Source organism: Gekko japonicus, unplaced genomic scaffold, assembly GCF_001447785.1.
Source record: "Gekko japonicus isolate JY-2015 unplaced genomic scaffold, Gekko_japonicus_V1.1 scaffold17, whole genome shotgun sequence".
Taxonomy (NCBI): domain Eukaryota; kingdom Metazoa; phylum Chordata; class Lepidosauria; order Squamata; family Gekkonidae; genus Gekko; species Gekko japonicus.
In genome coordinates this window covers 1,184,686-1,209,981 of record NW_015163604.1, presented here as the reverse complement: position 1 = coordinate 1,209,981, position 25,296 = coordinate 1,184,686, and the positions used below count along the sequence as shown (strand labels likewise).

Below are 25,296 nucleotides of genomic sequence, written 5' to 3'. Positions count from 1 at the left end.
CACTATTTTCACAATATGTATACTTTGGCATAAATTACTGTTTTGAATATTAACTATTTTGTAAGTGGTGACAATGTACATTTTACAACCTTTGTTAATAAATTTTCAAGATTCTTTATTGTATTGTATTTTTAACCAACTTAATGAACCCCTTATCTTTAAGCATTTATAGTACCCTGAAATGTCAGAGACCACTGTAGGCTTTGTTTCTTTTGCCAAGACAGTACAGTACCCTCACTGTGACTGAAAGCCTCTGTAGGTGAATTGTGGGGGAAATGCTGGATTTTTACTGTAATGTAAAAAGTGGGATTTGTGAATATCACCATGCCTGAGAGTTACCACAGCTGAATGTAAAAACACAAACCCATCATTTGTAGCTTTGCTTTGCTTTCTTGTTTGTTATTACATAACCTAATTTGGATCTTAACTGAATTAATGTAAATTTTGATAGATATAAGCAACTGCTGTCCATTGTAACTAAAACTATAAAGATGTACAAAAGATGTACAAAAGATGTATAAAGATGTACAAAATAGTTTCTATACATAGCAGATTTACTGAACAACTCGTATACTTAAGGCCAACAGTGCAGTCTAAACAGAAGTGTGAAATAATTAGAATTCATTTGTGGCACAGTGAACTTGAACAAACAGATTTACTGGCAACCCAGGCAAACACTGCCGTGTCTCAAAGCACTGAACTATAGGAAGAACTAAGGGCATTTAGACAGAAGACAGTCAAGTTTGGAATGTGTCACTGAATATTGTTACTGAAATATAGAAAGCCAAGAAAGCTGCTTTTAAACCAAATGCACATTCTGGATTGCAGCCACAGCTACAAATTGGCCATGAAAGCTACTGCGTATATTCGCAGAGCAACAGCATCCAACTTATTTAATTACAGAAGTCACATTTAAATGCTGAGGTCTAAGGACTGATGAAAAATGATGACATTAAATCTAATCTTGTATTGGGAGGGCAAATGGCAAAAATCACAAAATTGACACACACTATGCTATGTAGTTTGCAGCATCCATTAAAAATATTGGCCAGGTCATGATCTTTGAAAGCTTGTGACTTCTAGCCATGTGAAAGTTCACAAGTATCAGAATGAGCTTTTTGTGTTCATTTCACCTTTAGTTGTATCTTCCCCATGCCTGTCAGAGAAAAATCAGTCTCCATTTTATGTGAGAAAGAACCACCCATACTATGCAACATTTGTTGAAGAGGATTGGTTTATCATAATACAGTCAACTTTTAAAGTGTTTAAAGTGTTAAGGGGGTTCAGCCTATGACAAGAAGTATGGGCACAATTTATCTCAAGTACTTTGTTTTAGAAGTTTTTTTATACATTTCATCTATAATTCTCAGAGACCTGTTCTCTATTCACACACAATGCTTTACTACAATGACCTATGAACTCATTCAGATTGGAAACTGGAGGTTTTGATTGATTCCATGCTTTGTTATCTTTTGAGGCATATCTGCTGTTATATTTATAACATCCAGAGTCATTCATCTTCTGCACTTTAGTGTGCATGGCACATTGTTGAGTGGAGATTTTGGATGCTTGCAAATTTCAGCTTCAGTTTATTTAAATCCATTGCTATGATGAAATATATATTTGAGGATATAAAATAAAGTGGCATAGGAAATCCCTGCCAGTCACCAGAGTACAGCATGTAGAGGGGAGAGAAAGGATCATGCTGCCAAAGTCACCTGCATCCTGTCTCTCACACTACACAGAAAATGGGAAAGACAACTGTACCCCTCCTCCCCATTTAAAACCATTTACCTACAGAAGACGGAGCTGCGGTGGCTCAAGTGGTTAAGACGCTGAACTGCAGGCTGTGGAAGTTCCGCAGTTCGAGACCCGAGTGTGCCGCATGACGGAGTGAGCTCCCGTCTCTAGTTCCAGCTCCTGCCAACCTAGCAGTTCGAAAGCAAGAAATTGCAAGTAGATAAATAGGTACCACTTCGGTGGGAAGGGAACAGCGTTCCGTGCACCTTGGTGTTTAGTCATGCCGGCCACATGACCACGGAAACGTCTTCGGACAGCGCTGGCTCTTCGGCTTTGAAACGGAGATGAGCACCGCAACCCTAGAGTCTGACTCGACTGGCTTTCGAGCAAGGGAACCTTTACCTTTACCTACAGAAGACATTTTGCCACAAATCAAGAACCCTCAGTGTGTGGAGAGAACTTTAGCCCCCCCCCCACAAAAAAAGCCATTTTCCCCACCGAAAATGGCCCAGTGAGCCTTACTTTCTCCCTTGTGGGCCTGGATCCCCTCCAGCAAAAATTTCACCCCTACAGCAGTTTCAGGATGGAAAAATGGTACAGGAGAAGGCTGAAGCCCCTTCTCCCAGTGCTGCAATCTGTTGCCAGCATTCTCAGCACTGAACCTGGGGTGGTCTTTCCCGAGACAGAGACACCCCAAAACAACCTCTGAACCTCCACAAGCAGTGCCCTATGAAGCCAGGCTTGGTTTAAATAGTGGCTTTTTGCTGGGAGGCTAGGAGAACCATATCTTGGCTGAGAAATCTGAGGCCAAAGAATTCTTCAGGCTGGCTGCACGGCCAAACATTCCCCATGCAAGCAATCCCCCCCCCCACTCTTCTCTCCTGTCATCTTAGTCCAAAAAGGACTAAGAATGGGCAAGTCTCTGCCCTTGCCTTAGGTATCTTCTGCTGACCAAATGGCTACTCTTTTGGCTGTCAAATGTACAGGCAGGCAGAGACAAAAAGCCTCTGGTCTGTGCTATTGTCATGAATGAAGTGTGTTGCATATTTCCACCCCCCTCTCCTGTTTCACCCATGTCAGGAAGTATCTTTGGAATAATCCTCTCATCCCTGTCTCCATATATTTGTCTAAGATATCTGCATTCTTACACCTATGCCAGAACTATCAAGGTAAACATTAACTCTTCATGTCTAGTGAATGGTCAGCCATTCAGGTTCACCCTGCCACACATTAAGAAACATCACTTCTTTTGTCTGGCACTAGGGGAAACACCAGACCACTCTAATGTTCCACAATGGACACCCCCAGTACAGTAATCCAACACCTGGCTTCTGTTGTTAAATCCAGACCCTGCCTCTCTGGAAGCTCATGGGTCACATCTAGGCCTTGCCCATACTGATGCCAGACACCCTTGGGACTCATCATTGGTCCAGGTAATCCATTGTTCTCACCTGAGACCAGCCCCCAGGGCCGCCCATTGGTCTGCATTGTCTTTCAATGGGTATATCCCAGTGAACACATGGCCTCAGACCGTGTGTTTTCTGCCATGATGCCACCTGGCAGGCCACCCCTGGAACCCTCTGGGTTTTGGGTCACAACCCTTCTTCATGGGCCTCTGCACATTTGGACATGTAGTATCACCCCTCCATTAGCTATCAATCACCTCTGCTTCCTTAAGTCTGTATTGTGTGCATGAATGTTTAATTATTGTTTGTGTGCTTGTGTATTGTTTACTTGTGACGAGTCTACAGTAAAGGAATCATTTTATATTGAAACCAGCCTCCGTGTCTATTTCTGGTGCTTCTGGAAGAAGCAGGACCCCTGCATATAAAGGTGTTTGTTCCCTTATTGTCTATTGCTATTTTATAATATCTCATATTCCCCAATATTGATAATAACTCAGAGCAATTTGGCTAACAAATCCCAGTCCAAACTGGGACTAGGAACACTTCAGGTCGGAGTATGTTCTCTGTAGCTGTCATCTGGCTGTATGGAATGCAAGTTGGGTTGGGATCACTCTGACCTAACTCATGGCAACATGTCTTGTATAGTTCAGGCCCAAGATAGCTGCCTAAACAATATTTTGTGGCAGTGATTTCAATGTGTTACTTATGTAGTGCAGGATGTACTTCCTTTGCCTACTACCCATCAATTTCATTAGAAGCCCCAACTTTTAGTATTATAGGAGAAAAAGTTATACTTTTTCCACATTGTGCATAAGTTTAAAGAACTCTGTCATGTCTACCCACCAGTCATCTTTTTAAAAAAACAAAAACCGTATTTTATTTCAGCAATTACTTGTTGGACAACCGAAAATTCTGTGTATTAGTGTGAAGACAGAATCCTCAGCCTCCCAATACTTTGCAAAAGGCTATTGGTTTCCACAAAAACCCAACATTTGGGGCATTAAAGGCTTGTAAATATGTTTTACACTTTTTTGTTTCTGTACCAAGAACTAGCTCTTGCTATCATGTTTTCTCTCACAGCCAAAGTACTTCTGCATAGTACAGTTGTTCTCACATTGCTTTTGAGATTTTTCACCTATGGCATTCCTGCAGAAAGTAGTTGTGAACTAAGATGTAATAAAAATGCAGTGTTTGCAGTTTTTAACTTAAAAAAAGCAAAATCTGAACCTAAAACTTATGTCCCACTGTCAGAACCTTAGGCATATGCCAAGCCATTACACACCCCTGCAAGATTTTTAAAGTACTAAAACACTCCAGGCCCTGTTTCAAATGGGAAAGATGCCAATTTAGAATGCTTTTTCGAAGCATAAGGCAAATCTGAAAAGTAATGGGATCCTGGGATATTTGCTTTGGCCTTCATCACAGCAATGTTAAATGATTCCCATAATATAATTTGCAGTACTGAAGTAATTTGGGCACTGTCTCATTAATATTTAATAAATGTACAGTTTTTATCAACATTTGAGATAAGCAGAAACAATACCCTCCTCCCCCTCCCCCCTATGTGGACTTTGTGGGCAACTAAAGTGCCTTTGAATCTTCATGTTAAGGTGCTCAAAAGGTAAAAAACATAAGGATTGCCTTTCAGGATCAGCTCTGAGGTCCATTTTGTCCACCACTCTGTCTCTGACAGTAACTAGCCAGATGCTCCTGGGAAGCTTGTAATGAGGGTATACTGAGTTTGAGCAGAGGTTCCCACTTTCACTGCAATGGCTTATATAGCCCCTGACAGATGAATAAATTTGTCAGATCCATTTTAAAATAATCTGTGCTATCAGCTGTTGCTATATCTTAGTCCTGGTAAATGTAATAAATGAATTATGTGAAGAAGTAAAAGAAACAGAGTCTCAGAATGGACTACTAGATCCTACAGCAAGCATTGTGGCTATTTTCATATGTCTAATGGCAAACACAATTAAATCTGTGTGGTGCAGTGACATCACCTACTTCTTTATCAATTCCCCTTTTAATTGGTGAGACAGTTGTGCCGCTATGGGATGGTAAATCTGATCTGATCATCATATTTCTCTAGTGTACTCTGAAAAATGGAAGTGGCTGAAAGCCTGGTTACAGGAATTTACTCTATGTCCCAAATGGTTACAGGAGAGAACATAAGAGAAGCCAATGTTGAATCAGGCCAATGGCCCACCCAGTCCAACACTCTGTCACACAGTGGCCAAAAATACCAGGTGCCATCAGGAGGTTCAGCAGTGGGGCCAGGACACTAGAAGCCCTCCCACTGTTGCCCCCCCCCCCAAGCACCAAGAATAAGGGGCATCACTTGCCCCAGCCTGAGAGTTCCTATCTATACCTTGTGGCTAATAGCCACTGATAGACCTCTGCTCCATGTTTATCTAATTCCCTCTTGAAGCTGTCCATGCTTGTAGCTGCCACCACCTCCTGTGGCAGTGAATTCCATGTGTTAATCACTCTTTGGGTGAAGAAGTACTTCCTTTTATCTGTTCTAACCCAACTGCTCAGCAATTTCATTGAGTGCCCATAAGTTCTTGTACTGTGAGAAAGGGAGAAAAGTACTTCTTTCTCGACCTGCTCTATCCCATGCATAATCTTATAAACCTTGATCATGTCTCCCCTCAGCTGTCGTTTCTCCAAGCTAAAGAGCCCCAAGCGCTTTAACCTTTCTTCATAGGAAAAGTGTTCCAACCCTTTTATCATTCTAGTTGCCCTTTTCTGCACTTTTTTCAATGCTGTAATTCCTTTTTTGAGGTGTGGTGACCAGAACTATACACAGTACTCCAAATGTGGTCACACCATTGATTTATACAGGGGCATTATGATACTGGCTGATTTGTTTTCAATTCCCTTCCTAAGCATAGCATTGGCCTTTTTATTGCAGTTGCACACTATCTCAACATTTTCATTGAGTTATCTACTACAACTCCAAGATCTCTCTATTGGTCAGTCTCTGCCAGTTTGGACCCCATCAATGTGTACTTATATTTAGGATTTTTGGCTCCAATGTGCATCACTTTGCACTTGGCCACATTGAACCCCATTTGCCATGTTGACACCCACTCGCCCATCCTTGACAGATCCCTTTGGAGTGCCTTACAATCCTCCCTGGTTCTCACCACCGTGAACAAGTTCATGTCATCTGCAAATTTAGCCACTTCACTGCTTACTCCCAACTCCAAATCATTAATAAACAAGTTAAAAAGCATCGGACCAAGTATTGATCTTTGTGGAACCCGCTGCTTATCACCCTCCACTGAAAAAATTGCCCATTTATACTCACTCTCAGTTTCCTATTAATTAGCCAGTTTTTGATCCACAAGAGGACTTGTCCTTTTAGCCCATGACTACTGAGCTTACTTAGGAGCCTTTGATGAGGAATTTTATCAAAAGCTTTCTGGAAGTCAAGGTAAACAACATCTATTGGGTCCCCCTTGTCCACATGTTTGTTCACTCCCTCAAAAAACACTAACAGGTTAGTGAGACAAGATCTTCCCTTACAGAACCCATGCTGAGTCCACCTCAATAGTTTTTGTTCATCAATGTGCCTACTAATTCTTTCCTTAACAGTTTCCACCAACTCAACCGGTATTGATGTCAAGGAATCCTTAAAGGAATCCTTCTTACCTTTTACAGCTTCCATTACTTTGTTTGTTAACCATGCAGGCTTTTTTCTATACCTATTTGTGCCTTTCCTAACCTGCGGTATATATTTTTTTCTGAGCTTCTAGGACTGTACTTTTAAATAGTTTCCAAGCTTCCCCAATGGTTTTGACCCTTTCTATGTTTTCTTTCAGTTTCTTCCTCACATGTCTCCTCATGTGAGGCCAACTGTTGTCATTTTAATGTCAGCCTTCTCCTTAAATTATGAAGAGATACAATCATTTTAATGTCTATTCTGGAGGGTAGTGTTTCCCAACCTGTGGGGCCAGGACCTGGAAGTGGGCCACGAAGCCGCTGAAAGTATTTTGGAAACCAAGACCTGACCCTGGAAACGGTGTCTTCCATGTTATACATTAGTTAGTAGTTTTCTTCACTGCACATACATGTTGATCAAGTAAAATATATCTTAATGGTTACCAGAGTGAGTTTTTTAGAATCTTGGGGGGAGGATTAGAGGGAGTAATAGAGGGTGGCCAAAGGCTGGACTGTAACTCCATATGCAAAGGCTTTGTATGTCAGAGTGCCACTTGCTTGGGGTTCATGGTGTGCCCTCTGCACAATGTTTGTTGGTTTCTCAAAAACATCTCAAAAACAATGTAGAATTCGATGGGTGCCAAGGTCATAGTTTGCCTAAGGTGCCAAATCAAGTAAATTTGGGCTTGTGGGTCAGTATATTGATAAGGTTGGGGACTGCTGCTGTAGGGTATGCACCACAACATAAAGCAGAAGAGGGGCCAGTCTTACAAATGGGTACAATGGTTCGGACCACGTGATTATTCTTCAGGAACACCATTGGGGAAGCTCTGTTAGGTGCAAAAATTGTCATAACAAATGCTCTTAATTATGCATGCTGTTCATTAAAGTAATTTTGAATATTTTGCGGATTAAGGTTTAATCATGTCATCAGTTTTTCCCACCTTATCCCTTCTGCCGAAATACGAAATCTAGACCTTCACAACCATACTTCAGATTTGTTAATGGGTTAAGATCAACTTAGCTTTCTTTGGTTGTAACTACAAACTAGAATTATCAGCATTTTGCAGAACCAAGTACTTTTTCCTTATTAAAAGCAAAATTTCGACTTCCGGTTTTCGGCGATCGCCATGGCAGTAGCTTTCTCCCGGACCTCCGGGAGAAGTCTGCCAGCGCCCACGGCTAGGAGGGGGTGCAATTGTCCGTGCCACCCCAGGAGCCCGGGAGATGGGCTCCCAGCCATGGGGCGCTAGAGAGTTTCCCCGCTGTGAGAAAAGCTGGCGAGGGGGGGCTACTCCAAGCCCCGACGGTCCCACCGTGGAGTGTCCCGTATGGGAACAAGATCAGCACACCGGAGCAAGCGTTTGGTGATCAAGCGATATTAAATACAAGCAAGCAATCGTTGAAAATGTGAGTTTAAGTATAAGCAAGAACAGTGAAAAAGTGCATGACTCTCCCGAACGAAAATGTGGGGGGGAGGGGACTCCCCTCCGTTAAGAACTGTTTACAGGCAATTTTAGCTATGAAGGGGGGGGCTACTACAAAAAGCAACCGGAATAAAATAAAGAGACTGTAAGAGCTTACCGCATTACAAAAGAACTTCCAGAGACGTTGACAAACGTTTGATAAAAGTAAACAATTCTCAAATATGGCGCCGCTAATGGTGAAGGACTCTAGAGATAAACAAGCGAAAGCAAAGCTTCTCCCCGGAAATTCCAGCCCTGCGAGTTCTGTTCCTAGACAGGACTCAACAGCGGAACTTCAAAGGCTCTTGTCGGAAGCACTTCGCCCTCTGCTGGAGAAAATCACAGCAATTGACACATACTGGACACACAACAAGCGCAAATGGCTGCAAACACGAGAAAATCGAATAAATGGAGCAGGAGCTTAAAGAGATTGATACCAACTCAAAAAAGATGGACAAAAAACTGCAGGCACTGGGGGAAAAGTGTCAAATCGAAGAGTCTCGAGTATTACAGCTTCAAATGGAAAGAGCAAGCTATGTCTTGAGACTTCAAGGTATCCAGGAAGAGAAAGGAGAGAATCTAAGACAGATTGTTGGCGACGCTCTCGCGCCCATGGCAGAGATGACATTGGATCAACTTCAAAGTGAAATAGATAACAGTCAATAGTTCGTATTCAGAAATTATCAGAAAGAATAATCTGCCAGGGGAAGTTACAATAGGATTCTCTCGAAGAAAAGTGAGAGACCAACTACTGAAAGCATCCAATGGAGCTACCTTGAAGATAAAAGACAAAGATATAAGAATACTGAAAGATGTTCCATTTGAGATAAGAAGGAAAAGAAGGAAATAGAGAGACTTGGCTCTATTTCTACAATATAATAATATATTTTGATTTATTAATCGCTCAGTCCTGCAGAGCTGCTGGCCTACAGATGGTTAACACCAGGGGGACTAATCTTCAGATATGCAAATGGTAAAGAAAGGATTGACTGTTGAAAAGGCTTGGGAATTTTTGCGTCAACATAGCAGTCCAACAGAAGATGTGACCGATGATGCCAAAGAGAGTGAAGAAGAAGGAGAGGCTGGATCCTTTGAGAAAGACTCTGACTCTAAATTGGGGGGGGCGGGTCCTAAACAAGGTTATCAGTTGAGATACAGAAAGGGAGAAAATAGATTGTTAATGTGCTCTGGAATACTTAAAAAGCTTATTGTATATCGTTCTACAATCTTTTTATGAAATTAGAAATGTTGATGAAGCACTTATGTTTAATTAGATAGATGATCATTTTCAACTAAAGTTAACTTATGTTTAAGTTTAAAGGTAAATTTGTAAACGTATGTATGATCACCATCTCTTGGGTTTTTAGAGGGTTTTCTTTACTTTCTCCCATAAATGTAGTTCCCCTTCCCTGGATTTTCTGTATGTAGTTTTTAGTATGTAGTTATTAGAAAATGTAATTAAAAATATCCCCCTCGGGGGTTACAAAAAATAAAAATAAAAGCAAATTTTCCATTATTTGAAGTTTCATCTCAATCATGATCTAGTTTTAGGCCTTATGCTCAGTGTAGATAGTGAACTTCTTGGGTTGCTTCCACACTGGGTATTTGGTCCAGCTTTGCTGATGATGGGAAGCAGGTTTTTCCCCAATTTCCACACAGCATCATATTGCTGTCATGCATCTTCCAGCTTTTCAATGTCATTCCTGTGGTTCCTCATAAACCTGCTTTTCTGTGATATTTCAGAGCTAGAAACCAAGCTTCAAAGACATCTTAGAAGCTCTAAAATTCTGAGGTTATTCCCGAAGCCTGGTTTAACTGGATGTAAGAAGGGTATCCTGAACCTGAAAAACCATTCTCTGGCATCAACAACCACATATATAGATCCTCCAGCAATCCTAGATCAACTAATTCCTCCTAATCTACACTCTGAAAGTTAAATTGTTTAAGCCATACTTACCTGGTTTAATTTTTTAAACATTAGTTGGTAGAAAAGCGATAAGAAATGCACCATTCCAATAATTATAACATAAAGGGAACTTTGTTTAAGCTAATGATTACTCTTTTTGTATGATCCTTGTATAGCTTAGGCTTTAGTCTAGTGTTGTAGTACTTGTAGTGTTGTTAGTCTCTGTAGTTGTTAGTCTTGTAGTATGAAAATAAAAAAATCTTTTTAAAAAAAGCTTATACCTGGAATAAAACGTTGTTGGTCTTCTTAAAAGAGCCAGGGGACTCTCTCTCTCTCTCTCTCTCCCCTCCACAGAGGGGGAGGAGCCCTCAGTAAATCGAGGGAACGGAGGCTTGGCTTTGTTTCTCCCCTGTGAAGCAGGAAACAGGAGAGACTGGGCAAAAGCCAGCTCCGATGCATGAAACAGGAAGCAGGAGCATGAAGCAGCAGAGAGCCTGTTGCTGGTGGGCCAGATAGCAGCCTGCAGGGGCCAGATCCGGCCTGCGGGCCATATGTTTGACACCCCTGCTCTACATGATATTAACCAGGTTCGCCAATCCAAATTTTCCCTTCGGTATCCTCGGTTTAAGAAAAATAATTTCCCCCCGTTATTTAGCTGATGTCTCTAATGCCCCATTAAGGAAGGCATTTACTCAAGCAGGCTTTCCAACCAGACTATGATCTTTTATGTAAGATCACAGAACAGCTGGGGTACCTGCTGTATGGATGGGAAAGTCTAGACTTTTTCTGGTCCTACCAACATCAGGGCAATTTTTTCTGTCCTAGTCCTCTGTAGCAGCCCTTCCCGCCCACCACTATTTTCCTTGTCTGTTTGTTTAATTGGTAGTTATTATTCTTGACTATTCTGGTATTTAAATGTTTATGCTTTCAGCTTGCAAACTGTAGGAACTGAAACAACAGAGGTGGTGGTGTTTCTCGGTTTTGCCTCCTCTAGTTTCCACTTATGATTAGGAAAGCACTTCTTTTGCAACAATGAAGTAATTGGCTCTACTGCTGGTGCATTGTAATTGCAGGAAAGTAACTAATGAAGCCATAATGGGGACCATTTCAGGTCTCCTCAGCATGAATTTTTCACCCTCCCAGTACACAATTTGTTTCAGATGCTCTAGATCATTGTTTTCAAAGAGGATAGTTCTTCTAAAATGCTTTCATCTAATAAGTGCAATAATTAGCACAAAGAAAGGAAGACTAATGTTTGAAATACTGTAATGTACTGCTATATCTAACCACAAGCCAAAAGAGGAGCTTAGAAAGGGTACATTTGAAAAAAAGCTAAGGAAGATAAAATGGCGAGTGAAGGCCATTTATAATGTTGAAAAAAAAATCTCTCATGAACTATTAAGTAGACTCACTGTACAGAATCATTAGGGTGAAGGAATTTTGAGGACAGTCCCGGAAGGTTTTTCACTCGCTTGAATCCACCTTTACCATTTATGTTACAGGGATATACATATCAGAAAGCTAAACTCAGGACTAATGAATTGTTCCCCCTTAGCAAAGAGATATATTAGCACAGAGATTTTCCCCACCCATTATGTACCAATCAAGCTGTCTATTTTTAAAATAATAAGGTGGTGTATTTTTGGCTGTCAAGTCACAGCTAACTTTTGGCAACCCCATGGGGTTTCCAAGGCAAACACTTAAAGATGGTTTGCCATCACCGGCTTCTGCATAACGACCCTGGTGTTCCTTGGTCCTTCCAAATACTGACTAGGGCCAACCCTGCTTAGCTTCCAAGATCAGACTAGCCTGGACTGAGGGCAGTTTCATTTTACTCCCTCCAAAACCATTTCATTTTACTACCCTGCCCCCCAAAAATTTCAAAAACATTTCACAGAATGTCACGGAACTGCTCTTGGGAGGCTTATGCATATAGGTTGCAGTGTTATGGACACTGGCCAACAGGTGCCTGCCACAGTCAACTTCAAACCAAACTGGGAACTGGCAGAATATATTTTTTTCCCCATAGTTTGCTCCTGGGAAGAAAAAAAACACCATTTGTTTAGAAAGCAGTAACATTCTTAAAATGTTAAAACCATCTTTATCTTTTAGCTAGAACAAAAATCTTTAAGATGTAAAAGCTTAATTCTGTAGTCCACTACTTCTCAAGTAACATTTATGGGTTCAAGATTGGGATGGAGCCTCAAGGTGAACTCCTATAGCTTAAAGACTAACAAAACTTGTGAAAGGGTATCTGAAGAAGTGAGCAGGTGGGTAGACCTGTCCTCCGGAGGCCTGTAGAGGACAAAATTTGGTATAATGAAATTTGACCTGTTTTCTCTTATAATGTTTAAATTATTCTTAAAATATAGTTTAAATATAGTTTACATTAATTCTGAAATTTTTACAAGGTTATGGAAATAATCTAAAAATAATTTATGCAAGAGTCAAATATAGACAACTTTAATGCTACTAGGGTTTTTTGCTCATGAGGTAGAATTTCTGCTCAAAACACTGTGGAGTTTAGAGGGAATGCTGTAACCCCCAAACTGAATGATAAACAAGAGAGCTTTAGGGTCCCAGCTGGAGACCTTTGGGTACCTGGGCTTTATTTCTGCTGAAAACATCTACAAATTAAAGCAGCTCTGGATATTTTTTTCATCCTAAATCAGGTCTTGACAAATTTTCCTCAGCTTTATGAGCCAACCCAGAAATTTCGGCACCAAACTTATTTTCCAGCCTTCAGGGGCTTTATAGTTTAATGACTATACTTTCTAATTATTATTACCATAAAACTTAATCCTAATTTTTTCAGAGTTTCTTCTCATTTTTAAGCTATTAAAAAAAGTGTTGTAGCATATAAATAAATATGAGGTTACCGTGGTTGGCACTTATCTGGATGGCCCAGGTTAGCCCACTCTTGCCAGATCTCACAAAGAAGGGTCACCCCTGCTTAGTTCTTGGATAGGAGACCACCAGGTAAGTCCAAGTTTGCTATGCAGAGGCAGGCAATGGCAAACCACTTCTGTTCATTTCTTGCCTTGAAAACCCCATCAGACTGCCATAAATCAGCAGAGAGCCTATTTGTGTAGTGGTTAGGAGCGTGGACTCTAATCTGGGAGAACTGGGTTTGATGCCCCACTCCTCCACATGCAGCTGCTGGGTGACCCTGGGCAAGCCACAGTTCTCTCAGAGCTGTTCTCTCAAGAACAGTTCTCTCAGAGCTCTCTCAGCCTCACCTACCTCACAGGGTGTCTGTTATGGGGAAAGAAAGGGAAGGAGATTGTAAACTGCTCTGAGACTCCAAGTGAAGGGTGGGGTATAAATCCAATCTCTTCTTCTTCTTGACAACACTTTCCACCAACAACCCTGGTAATCAAGTTAACAACTAGCCCTCATCTACATTGCCCATCTCTCCATATTTTCCAAATGGTAAGGAAGTTATAAGCCACTGCAGTACCAAAGGTAAGTACATGGAGGAACACTGAAGGAACAGGAGGGAATGATGTGAAAGTCAATTGCTCTACATGACCAATTTCTGTTTCCAGCCCACAGAACTGGTTTCTCCCAAGCTGAGGAAAGAAACAGGCACATTTTAGATAGCATGCTTCAGAATACACCAGCCCTTCTTTTTTCAAATACCTCTGAGCCCGTAAGAGGGGGGGGGAAGCTAAGACTCAATCTCTGCTGTGACCTTGATGGTCCAGGTTACCCAATCTTGTAAGATCTCAGAAGCTAAGCAGGGACAGCCCTGGTAAATCCATGGATGGAAGACCACCAAGGAAGTCCAGGGCCACTACACAGAGGCAGGCAATGGCAAGCCACCTCTGTCCATCTCTTGCTTCCAGAGGGTCAACATAAGTCGGCTGTGACTTCACAGCACTTCCCCACCACCAAGACTCAGTCTCAGGACTAACTTCACAGAATCTGGAGTGATCTTCAGTTGCTCCTTACAGCTTCAGACTACCCTGACGGGTGTCCTGTGCAACCCAAATGTGCTCCATAATGCGGCATTGCAAAGAATTGTGACTTGCTGTCTGGGCACGCAGCCAGTTTGTGCTCAGCACTGGCCTAACCAGAAGCAGCTCAAACTTACGATCTTTTTCAGCAGGCTGGCACCCTAGCAGACGCACTCCCAGAATGACCCAGAACCCCTTGTGCCTAATGTGATCTAATACCTTTTCATGGCCCGAAATGGGTGGAGCTATAGGCCAAAGACAGCACAATGTAAGCCACGCTTCCTATTCAATGGGACATTTTGAGGTACATGCACCAGCAGAAACAATTCCAAACATCAATCCATCCATAGATGCAAAGCGTTATGTCAGTATTCAGTTGAAAGAGCAATCAAAAATTTGAAGTTTCACCATTAGAAATATTAACAGTATAATCCACAGTTCACTTGCTCTGGATTATCCCATTCTTTAAAACTAGATTGTTTTTCTGTCTGAGCTACGAAGTCCATCCTGTGGCTACAGTTCTCAAGCCAGCACATTACTGCAGAACTCTGAAACTGAAAATCTTTTTTTCCCTTTCCTGCAGTGCTATCTTTTCAAATACTCTCCTGTCCATGTTCTGACTTCTCCATTTTACTAGGAAACTGCCCACCACCACCTCGTTCAAAGGCCGGGGGGGGGGGGGGGACGACGCTACTTAAAATCCAAGTCCAAACACACACAACGTTTTAGCATTGATCCTTGAAGCCGAATTACATGTTGCATGCATATATGCATGACCAAAGCAAAGCAGCAGCAGGGAAAGAAATATACTTTCTCCTGTGCCTATAGCTTTGAACCAAAGTCTTGGGCTTTGGTTTAAATGCATATACGTGTAATATAGTTAGACCCTTAGTAAAGGCAATTTCATGCCACACTAGGCATTTTTCAAAACCAGTGCAAACAAGCAAACTGATGGGGCTATAATCCTGAACAGTTCTATCAAGTTACTTATGTGCAGCTCCAATCACAGTAGTTGAACACAGTCAGGCTGCAGTCCTGAGCACATTTACTAGAGAGTAAGCCCCACTGAGCTCAATGGGACTTACTTCTGAGTAAACATGCTTAGGACAGTGCTGCCAGTCACCCACTGCTGGGAACTGTCCTAGTCAAATCCCCATTCATGCCACAGAAGCTTGCTGGGTGATCTTGGGCCGGTCACACACTCTCAGCCTAACCTGCCTTACAGGGTTGTGCGAGCATAAAATGGCGCAGAAGAGAATGATGCAAGCCACTTGGGCTCCCCCCTGGAGAAAAAGGTGGAATATGAATGAATTAAATAAATACAGTGTGAATTCCATGTTAACGTCACTTGTGTAGACTAATTCCAGAAGAGTAGCTGTGCGAAACAGTGTACATCATCATTAAGCAGGGATGGTGTAGGACCTTAAAGACTAAGCTTCTATTCTAGCAAAAGCTTGCAAGAACTGGAGCCTGCTTCATCAGTTGCACAACACGCACAGGCAATCCTGTGGGTATTCTGTTGGCAATATGCCAGAGTTCCACAGCATTTCCAAGCAACTGCTGTAGTCTTGGGATACAAAGGAGAGCCAGCCTTGGGAAGAAAGTTCAACAGATATCCACGGAACTGGTTCCAAATAAAGGAGTCTAGGGGTCGATGAATATAGCCAATTGGCTCTTGGGCGCTGCTGGAAATTGCTGTGTAGCTTTTTCCTCGTAGCCACTGGCACACAGCCTACCTGAGGCTGAAGCTCCTTGAACCAGAGGAGCCGTCATCCAGCTCAATTTAAATATTTATATCCAATTTTTCTCCCCAGTGTGGGCCCGAAGTGGCTTGCATCGTCATTCTTCTCCTCTAAATTTATATCCCGCTTTTCTTCCTGGTCGGGGAGTCAAAATGGCTTTTCACTTTGTTCTCCCCTCCTCCGCTTAATCCTCACAACAGCAAGCAGGTCCAGCTCAAGGTGTTTCTGCGCCCTAGGCGAGGCTGCCTTGTGGCGCAGATGCCAACCTCCCGGTGGGGCCTGGAGACCTGGAGACCTCTGGAGCCAGCCACCCTTTTGCTGCTGCCACCACTGCCTCTTCCCCCCCCCTGCCAGAGGAGGGGGGAGGCACAGCTTGGCGCCCCATCCAGGGCCCGGTGCTCTAGGCGAATGCCTAGTTCGCCTAGTGGGTGAGCCGGCCCTGCCAGCAACCCTGTCAAGGTGGGTTAGGCTGAGGGACTGTCATGAACCCAACCTCACCTGGCCAGCTTTCATGCTTGAATGGGGCATTCAAACATGGTCCTGCCAGTTCTTAGCCCAACACTCTGCCCATTAGGCCACACACCCTTCTCCCCTCCTCTGTTTTATCCTCACAACAGCCCATTGAGTTATACTAAGAGCAGATGGGCTCAGTCATCCTGCGAGACCAGTACTGTAATTCTTATTATACTGCAGAGCACTGTCTCTGTGTGTGAGAGACACACATAGAGAGATGAAACAATAATGCCTTAACAAAGGCTTTCCTGCAGGCACCTCTTGCTACATGTGTCCCCTAAGTAAATTGACATACAGCATACCAGTCTAGGCTGCAACCCTTCTTCTGATAGAAAGACCAAAACAATGCAGCGTTCCAATGGGGGATACTTTAGATAGCCTAGAAAAGTGACCGCATTCCTGAATTCTAGGCCCTTAGTAATTTATTTTTTCCCCTTTGGAATGTGTGAACTCTGTCTGGGAGTGCACATTCTCTCCCCCCCCCCCATTTTAAGTGATGTCCTTACTAGCCAGTATGGGTGTAGTGGAAGATCCTAAGCTCGAACCCCCACTCTGCTATGGCAGTCTCACTGTAACCTACTGCACAAGGTTGTTGTGTGGATAATGCAGAGGCACAGAAAAGACGTAAGTTGTTTTAGGTCCCCACTGGGAGGAAAGGCAGGGTATAAATGATGTAACAAAATGAATGAATCCTGCTGTAGTGAAGCCACATTTTCCCATGGTATGGGAAAGCACATCACTCAAGCGTAAGGGCAAGAATAAAAATCTGTGAGGTTAGAAAGCCTCAAACTGCTCCTTAAAGTAACCAAAAGTGGAAGGATGAATTATGAACTACAGGGAATTGTGGGAGGGGGGCAGCGGTGTTCATCACTGCCACGATAATAAACAGGAGTCCTGTGCCTCCTTAAAGACTAACACAGTTTGCTTAAGCATCTCTGGTTCGTGGAAGTTTACGCTGGATCAAAACTTTGTTAGTCTTTAAATGCCACAGAACTCCAGTTCACTTTAACTACAGAGAAAGCTCTTCAACGAATTTCCAAAAACCAAGGGGGGGGGGAACACATTGAATCCTTCAGTTCAGTCATCCCTAATTCCTTTCAAAATGGAAAGGCAGTATTCCAAGGACCCCCCCCCAAAAAAAAAAACCGCACACTTTCTTCTGTCAACACGCCTCCCCCTCCCTCTCCGACAGCGGTAACACCCACTGACTCAAAGACTTGCAAGAAACAGAAGCTTAAATCCACGCGGACCCAGCCGCCACCCATTTCCTTCGCAAGAGAGAAACGACGGAGAAAAATCTGAGCTGCACTGGTCGCAAGGAAAATAATCACATCCGATGTCTTCCAGCATTTTAATCTGCGGCAAGATATGGTGTCAGAAAACAAAACAAGGCATCCCCGCAAGACAGACAAGAGCGGGGGGAGAAGAGGGAAAGGCAAATCACAGATTCTCCTCCCGAGGAGGTCCACCCGAACACGCCTTTTCACACATTCAACTCCTAGGCACTTATGATAAGACATACAATCATCAGCGTCTCGCCGACGGCCAGGACGGCGGGGTTGGGGGACTGGTGGGCGCGTGTTGGCGTTTGCCCCAGTGAGAGTCGCCCCTTCCTTCCTTCCTTCCTTTTTCCCGGCGACAGCGTCAGTCTCTTCAGTGTGCAACTCGGCAAGGAGCGAAGGGCCCCCGCCACCCCACTCCCTTCCCCACCCAGCGTCTTCAAAGCTCTCCGGGAAACGGCGCTTTCCCCCCACCCCCGGCCGGCCAGCCACGTGGGCAGCGCCTTCTCCCTGGGGCTGCGAATCCACTTCCCCCGGGCGGGCGAGAGGGGTGTGCGCCGGCAAGCGCCCCCGACGGCTCAGCTGCCTCCGGCCCAGCAGTCCGGCTCGGCGTGGCCTCTGCCGGTGCCCGTGGCCAGGCTGGTGACGGGCAAGACGAGGGGCTGCTGCGGCCTCATGGATTCCTCGTAGGTGGGCAAGTACTTCACCTCCTCGTAGCTGGGCAGCTGCAAGAAGACGGGCGAGACCACGTGCAGGAGAGGCGGCGGCGGCGGCGGGTCGCGGCTCCGGCTGTCCAGCAGCGAGTCCTGCGAGGTGGCGGCCGTCACGTTGAGCGGGGTGCCGCTGCCCCTGCCGCCGGGGGAGTCCAAGTCGCCGTCGTCGTCCTCTCCTTCCTCCTCGTCATCCTCGTCGCCTCCGTGGCCGGGCCGCGGGCGCCGCCGGCTGTGCCTGCGCGGGCTGGGGCAGATGATGCGCTGCAGGAAGTAGCCGATGGCGAAGAGCACCAGCAGGATGAGCAGCCCGGAGAGCTTGCGCACGAACCAGCCCACGTTGTCGAGGAAGGTGTGGAAGGGCAGCTGGCAGCACTTGAACTCGGCCGAGGTGAAGTTGCCGTAGCTGCCCCCCCCTCCCCCCCCCCCCCCTCGGGCCCGCGAGTCAGCAGAGGCGAGTGCGGGGAGGAGGAGGAAGCCAGCCCGCGTTGCCCTCCGCCATCCCCCTCGCCCTCCACTCTGCTTGCCCCTCACGCCTCCTGGCAAACTCCCATCTTGCTGGTGGCAACTCTTGGCGGGGCTTTGCGGCGGCGGCCCCTGGGCAAAGGCAATGGTGGTGCAGGCAGGCGCTGAGGGATCCTCCAGGCGCTCCTGAGCCCCTGCTTTTAGCCCAGGGGTCCGCCTCCGGGTTGCTGCCTTGCCGGGCACCGAGACCTGCTTGCAAAAGCAGCTTCCCTGGCTGGGTCCTCCTGCAAGCGTGAGGCGGGAAAGTCTGGCATGTTGTCTTGCAGTCGGCGGAGGCGGCCGGCGGGGAAGGGGTTAAACGGGCCCGCTCGGCTGGCTGCTTTTGCAGCGCTTTAATCTTTATTAATATAGCTGTCCGTCCTTCCCTTTGTCAAGGGAAAGGAGCATCTTTCCTCACCTCCCCCCCCCCCCCCCGCCTTTCCCTCGGTTGGTTGAAGTTCCTTTGCTTAAGTGATTGGATTTCCCTGTGACCGTTATTTAAATTTACTTGCTGCTGGGATTTGCTTACCATATTTCTGGGGTTTATTTTCTGATTAAAAATTGATGATAACCATTTGGCTGATGTTAATGGGCTTAATGCAGCTCCTCTTCCATTAGGGAGTTTGGGAGGCTTGTGATATTCCCCCCGCCCTTTTTTCTGGCTGGATTCCTGCCTGCATGATCAGGCCGAGGATGGATGGAGTCTTGTCTTTTCTGGAAAGGAAAAGGGGACTGCAAGAACGGCCCCGCATCAAGACATTAAACATCGTGCCTGCGTTGTCATCTTTATTGTTGTTATTATTAATTATGCCATTAATGACTGGCACTTTACACAATACTAGAAGAATGTACTGTAGAAATTTTAGGCAAAGAGCGTTGTACAAATACACAGAAGACAGGTCATCACGCAGAGAAGCTGACGTCCTAAATTTAGACAGTGGGGTCTGGAGATGATGAAGGGACCCGGAAGGGCAGGAAGGAAAAACAAAGTGGCTGAGGTGGCATGTCCCATCTTCTGCTTTGTCCCCACCCCCACCCCCAAAAAAGACAGCGCCAGTAAGAAATTTAACTGACTTCCACCCCTGAATAAAGATAACTAAACAGCAGAGAGAGAAAGGAGGAAATGGCGGAGGTTGGGGACAGCCAAGGGCCAAATATTGAGTGGCTCCAGTTGAACTGAATTTGAAGTGAGGAGTAAAGGGGTAAAGCCAAGGCCCTCCTGAGGAAAAAAATGCAGTTTGAGAAGGAAATCTGAGGGAAGAGGTAGCAATCATGAAGATGTTCCGGGGACGAGGAGGAGGAGGAGATTGGATTTATACCCCGCCCTTCACTTGGAGTCTCAGAGCGGCTTACAAACTCCTTTCCCTTCCCCTCCCCACAACAGACACCCTGTGAGGTGGGTGGGGCTGAGAGAGCTCTGACAGAAACTGCTCTTTTTCAAGGACAGCTGTGCCAGAGCTTGTGACTGACCCAAGGTCACATCAGCAGGTGCAAGTGGAGGAGTGGGGAATCAAACCCGGTTCTCCCAGATTAGAGTCCGCACACTTAACCACTACACCAAACTGGCCAGGTATAAGGGGTGGCAAAGGAAAGCAGGCAGAATTGTTAAAGAGAACAGAAGACCTTTGGTTAGCTGAGGGTGATCATTGAAGCACTGAAAGTCTGGGGTATGATAAGAAAGAGATGTGAAGGTGGGGTGAAGAAGCCACAGAACTAGGGCTTGTAACCCTCTTGTCTCTACAATGACCTCGCTCGCCTTTCCTCTTCTGACTGCCTTTCTACCAGCGTGCTGACCCAGGTAGGTATCTTTTAGCACAGCAATCTACAGGGTAAAACTTCTTTGAGGTTTTGTGAACTCATTAAAATTGCATTTGCTACATCACTCTTTGCAAGAGGCCTGTGATGTATTAAGAGGTGTTTTCAGGCAAAAATATTTACAATAACCTTGAACACAAAGGGATATTTGTATATTTAAAAACATCAATGTACTTAGCCCCTCTCGTATCACAAGCAGGACCGAATAATTGAAATAAGCACAAATTTACAGCAGCTCCAAAAATAAAGAAATTAAGGAAGGCCTGTTGGTTTTTTTAAAAGAAAAGCAGTAAATTTTAACCAATACCAAAAATGTCTTCCAGATATCCGTAACCGAGTGTACAATGGAAGAGAAGAGAATGCTGTAAACTGCTTTTGAGTCCCCATTGGAGAGAAAGGTGCCGTATAAACTGAGTAAATAAATAAATGAGGCTAGCTTGATTAACAGGGCAACCCTTAGCTGGTCTATTGAGAATCCTACACAAACCTACTCAATGGACTTCTCCCGGGAAAGTGTGCTTATAACAGTGTGCTGTGGTGAGATATTGTACTCTTAGTGCTGGTGGACAGAACATGGTGATGATGGCATCAGAACAGCATTTCATACAACATTTAGTTAAATTGACAGGGATTTGCTTGTCTTTACTCCAAGAATCAACTGTTACCAGTCATGTGTTCAGATCAATCAAGGGCATTGTCATTTAGAAAAGATGATTTAGTTTAGGGAGAGAAGGGATGTGACGTTTTAAAGTGCTGTGTGGTGTGGAGAAAATGCAGAGGAAACTTTCCCTGTTCCAAAACACTAGAACTTGGGGACACAAAATAGGGGAGAAGATTCAGGACAGGCAAATATATACGGTATAATTAACTTGTGGAACTTACTGCCACTAGCTTAGAAGTGCCAGTGGACCCCTATTTTATTTTGTGCTACCGACGAACATGTCTGCTCCTCTGAAACCTATGTTCATAGGGGCAGAATGTCTGAACACCAGTTGCTGGGGGGAGGCATCCACAGGGGTTGGCTTTAGCCTCTGCCTTGGACATCCCATTAGCCTCTATGGGAAACGGGATGCTGGACTAGACACAGCTTTGGTCTGATCCAGCAGGGCTTTTCATCAGTTCTTATTGCAAAAATGCAGCCTAAAAGGAGTCAGAAGCAGTGAAATTTTTCACTTGGTTGTAAGTCCCTTGAAAGACACACAGTAGATTTTCTTAGGGTGCATCTAGGGAACAAATGTTTGATTTTGTACTAATCCAATTGCCATGGCTTTTCTTCTGTAGTATCCTGGATATTTATTTATTTATTTATTTATAAACTCAACTTTTAGTCCACCCTCCCCTGTGCACAGGGATTAGGGCAGTGAACAACAATTCAATAAATGCATTCATAATAAATTAAAAGCAATGTAACAATTCAGTAGATACATTCATAAGTCTATTAAAAACAATTAGTCAGTAAGCAGTGCAAAAAAATTCAAACAATTTCAGATTGTACCCTACCCCATGGGGGTGATGTTACCCGGACCGGAACCGGTTCTGGGAGCCCGGATTGACTCTGAGTACAGAGGCGGGCGGTGCGTGAGTTCAAAATCTGCGTATACAGAGGTCGGATTTGACACGTGTCGAAAGCCCGCTATGTCCCAGGAAGACAGACAACAGCTAGGGTTAAAATCAAGTTGTCTTTACTAAAGCAATTGTTCAGACATACCAAAAACAGATGCGCACAAATTCACACAAGCTCCTCAGTTACAATAGAGTAAGAAAACATTAAGCATGAAAAATAACAAAAGCATCAAACAAAGGGGATGACTCTAAGGTATACGGTCATACTCATCTGAGATCCAACTGAGGGAAGAAATCTTCTCCTCCAAGACGGGCAGCCAAGGCAACAGCGGGTGGACTCTAGACACACAAAGACTGGGACCAGCCACAGCCACGTGCGCGCTCCCTGGTCGCGACTCCGGGAAACTTAAGAGTTACCTGCAGCACCTTAGTGCAACTAGGGGTAAGGGTGAGCTAGCCGGAGAACAAAGGGAAGTTTCTCCTTTTAAGAGCTGCTTTTCAGGGCAGTCTCTGTCTACCATAAAACTTATGTTACGTCCTCTACTCCTAGGCTATAGGTTGGGCAGGGGTGACGTCCTACAAAGAGGGGTAGTGGGTAATATGCAGATTCTTCTATCCTACATCAAAGCGGGGCCATTTGGTGTTGGTTGCACCTCCGTTTCCCTGGCAACTTCGTTGCTGCTGCCAGATGTTGGGTACCCAAGCCATAAAAGATGTTGTCTCTTTGATGCCAAGCCAGATAACGAGGTGGAATTGTACTCCTTCCCACCGTCCATCACTGCTGGTCAGATCTGTTGCTCATCCAAGCGTCTCCATGTGTACCCCAAATGGTGACCTCGTTGGTACTGGGGCACATTGCAACATTCCAGAGCAGGCATCTGCTTTTGACCAGGGTGCAGTGGAAATTTCCATGGCAAGCAAGATACTTGATGGCAGGCATCCCTGTAAGGCCCCCACTGTGGGCAACCTCGGAGTGCAAGGCCTGCCATTGCAGTCCATAGCAACACACACACACACACAGCAATGAGCCTCTGGCTCTCAAAGGCACAGATATTTATACAGGTAAGCAACATATCATAAGCACAATACAGGCAATATGCAAATGCAAGTGAAGGAAGGCACCAGGCTAAATGGAGACCGTTGCTGTCCTCAGCCAGAAGCCTGGAAGAGCATCCCTGCCTTACACACCCTGTAGAATTGCAATAGGTCCCACAGGGCATGGATGTCATTCAGCAGAGTTCCACCAGGTTGGGGCCAGGACCAAAAAAGCTCTGGTTAAGGACAGCCGGATGTTTTTTTGGGCCAGGGATCACCAGAAGGTTCTCCCCAGAGTATAGTGCTCTTTGGGGGGTATACCAGGAGAGGTGGACCTGTAGATATGTTGGTCTCAGACTGTTTAGGGACTTAAAGGTTAATACCAGAAACTTGTACCTGATCCAGTATTAGTGTGGACCCAGTGCAGCTGGCAGAGGACCAGTTCTATATGTGCTGTCTGTGTGGTTCCAAAAGAACCCTGCTGCTGTTTTCTGGACCAGTTGTAGTTTCTGGATCAGTCTCAAGGGTAGCCCTACATACAGCAAGTTACAGTAGTCTAGCCTGGAAGGGGGCCCGTTGCCTGATTTAGCTTAACTGCATAAATGCCAGCCGTGCAACATTTGTGATCTGGGCCTTCATCGATAAGGACCTGGTACCTGGTATTTTTGGCCACTGTGTGACAGAGCGTTAGACTGGATGGGCCTTTGGCCTGATCCAACATTGGCTTCTCTCATGTTCTTAAGGAGGCATCCAGAAACACACCCAGGCTCTTCACAGATGCTGCCAGTGTTGGCAGCACGCCAACACAGAGTTGGGAGTTGGTGCCACAGCCGTGAATCCCCCCTCCCAGCCACAGAACCTCTGTCTTAGATGGATTCATTCTCAGCCAGCTCTGTTTCAGCCATCCCACCACGGCTTCCAGCCCCTTAGCCAAGTTAGCTGGGGCGGTGTCTGGCCAGCCGTCAATCAACAGGTACAGCTAGGTGTCGTCTACATAATGATGACAACCCAGCCCAAAACTCTGCACCAGGTGGGCGAGGGGGCGCATATAGATGTTAAACAACATTGGGGAGAGGATTGCCCCACACACCAGGGGGTATCTAGGTGACACCCTCTCTCCTAGCTCTACCCTCTGTCCCTGACCTTGGAGAAATTAGGTAAGCCATTTCAGGGCCATCTCACAAACTCCTACGAACTCCATACTTAGTTGCTGAAAATTTTCCATGAGAGATCTCTGGTTACACACCCAGACCTGGAAGTAAGTACAATTGTAGTCATTAGGACTAAGCCTGTCCTGATAGCCATGCTGATAACCATGGCTTTTGCAACCAAATTTAAGTTGCTCAGCTTGGCAAAGACCCTTCAGTAGACTGTGTCCCGCCAAGTGATGAGACAACAGTAAGTTTCTAGATAACCCTGATCAGGCCAAATTTCTTCATTATCAAGGAAGGAAAGTCCTTTGAAGTTGGAATGATTCCTTTTGAAGTCTCTTGCTAACACCAGAAAAGTACTGAAAGTTTATACTTTGAAGATGTCCCAGGGAAGATAAAATTACAATCTTTGGAATCTTGTTAGCATAATCAGCCATGTTGCCTCTCCAGATGTGTCTCTCTCAGGACAGAGTTGAAAGCAAAGCAAAGATGAGAATACTTTCAGACTGTATTCAGGAACAAATGAGAGCCTAAAATGGCCTGTGCAGTCAAGCAAGCACAAGTCACAAAGCTGCAATCCGAAAGATGCTTGTAATTTAATTTTTTCTCCCCTGTCTTTGTACTCAGAATACATATCTACTTGTGCAACCGTTTTATGCATCTGACAAAGTGAGTTGTGGCCCAAGAAAGCCTAAGCTGCAGTAAATAACACTTAGGCCCCGGTCACACGGGCCAGATAACGCGGGGGGAGGCGTGGCTTTTTGCGGCGGCGCACTTTGACCCGCCCGAACGCAATCAGATGCGATGGTGGGATGGCGCACCTCAATGCGGCAAGGG

At 44.9% G+C, this 25,296-nt stretch overlaps 1 protein-coding gene across 1 annotated transcript; it reads right to left on the bottom strand.

Annotated features, from left to right (window-relative positions):
- Window positions 1-18,224: 18,224 nt before the first annotated feature.
- Window positions 18,225-24,896, bottom strand: LOC107107022 (chromosome unknown open reading frame, human C3orf80). The gene is made up of 2 exons (XM_015407233.1): window positions 24,833-24,896; window positions 18,225-19,140 (listed from the first exon to the last, which is right to left on the bottom strand). Exons 1-2 carry the CDS (start codon window positions 24,894-24,896, stop codon window positions 18,260-18,262), a joined length of 945 nt encoding a protein of 314 aa, XP_015262719.1. The 3' UTR covers window positions 18,225-18,259.
- Window positions 24,897-25,296: the final 400 nt, after the last annotated feature.

What these genes read in the sequence shown, in the direction of transcription:
- LOC107107022 (XM_015407233.1), bottom strand. Translation starts at nt 24,896, where the DNA reads ATGGCTGATTATGCTAACAAGATTCCAAAGATTGTAATTTTATCTTCC. An exon ending in TTCCCTGGGACATCTTCAAA is followed by an intron (nt 19,141 to 24,832) that starts GTATAAACTTTC and finishes TCACGCTTGCAG; the next exon opens with GAGGACCCAGCCAGGGAAGC.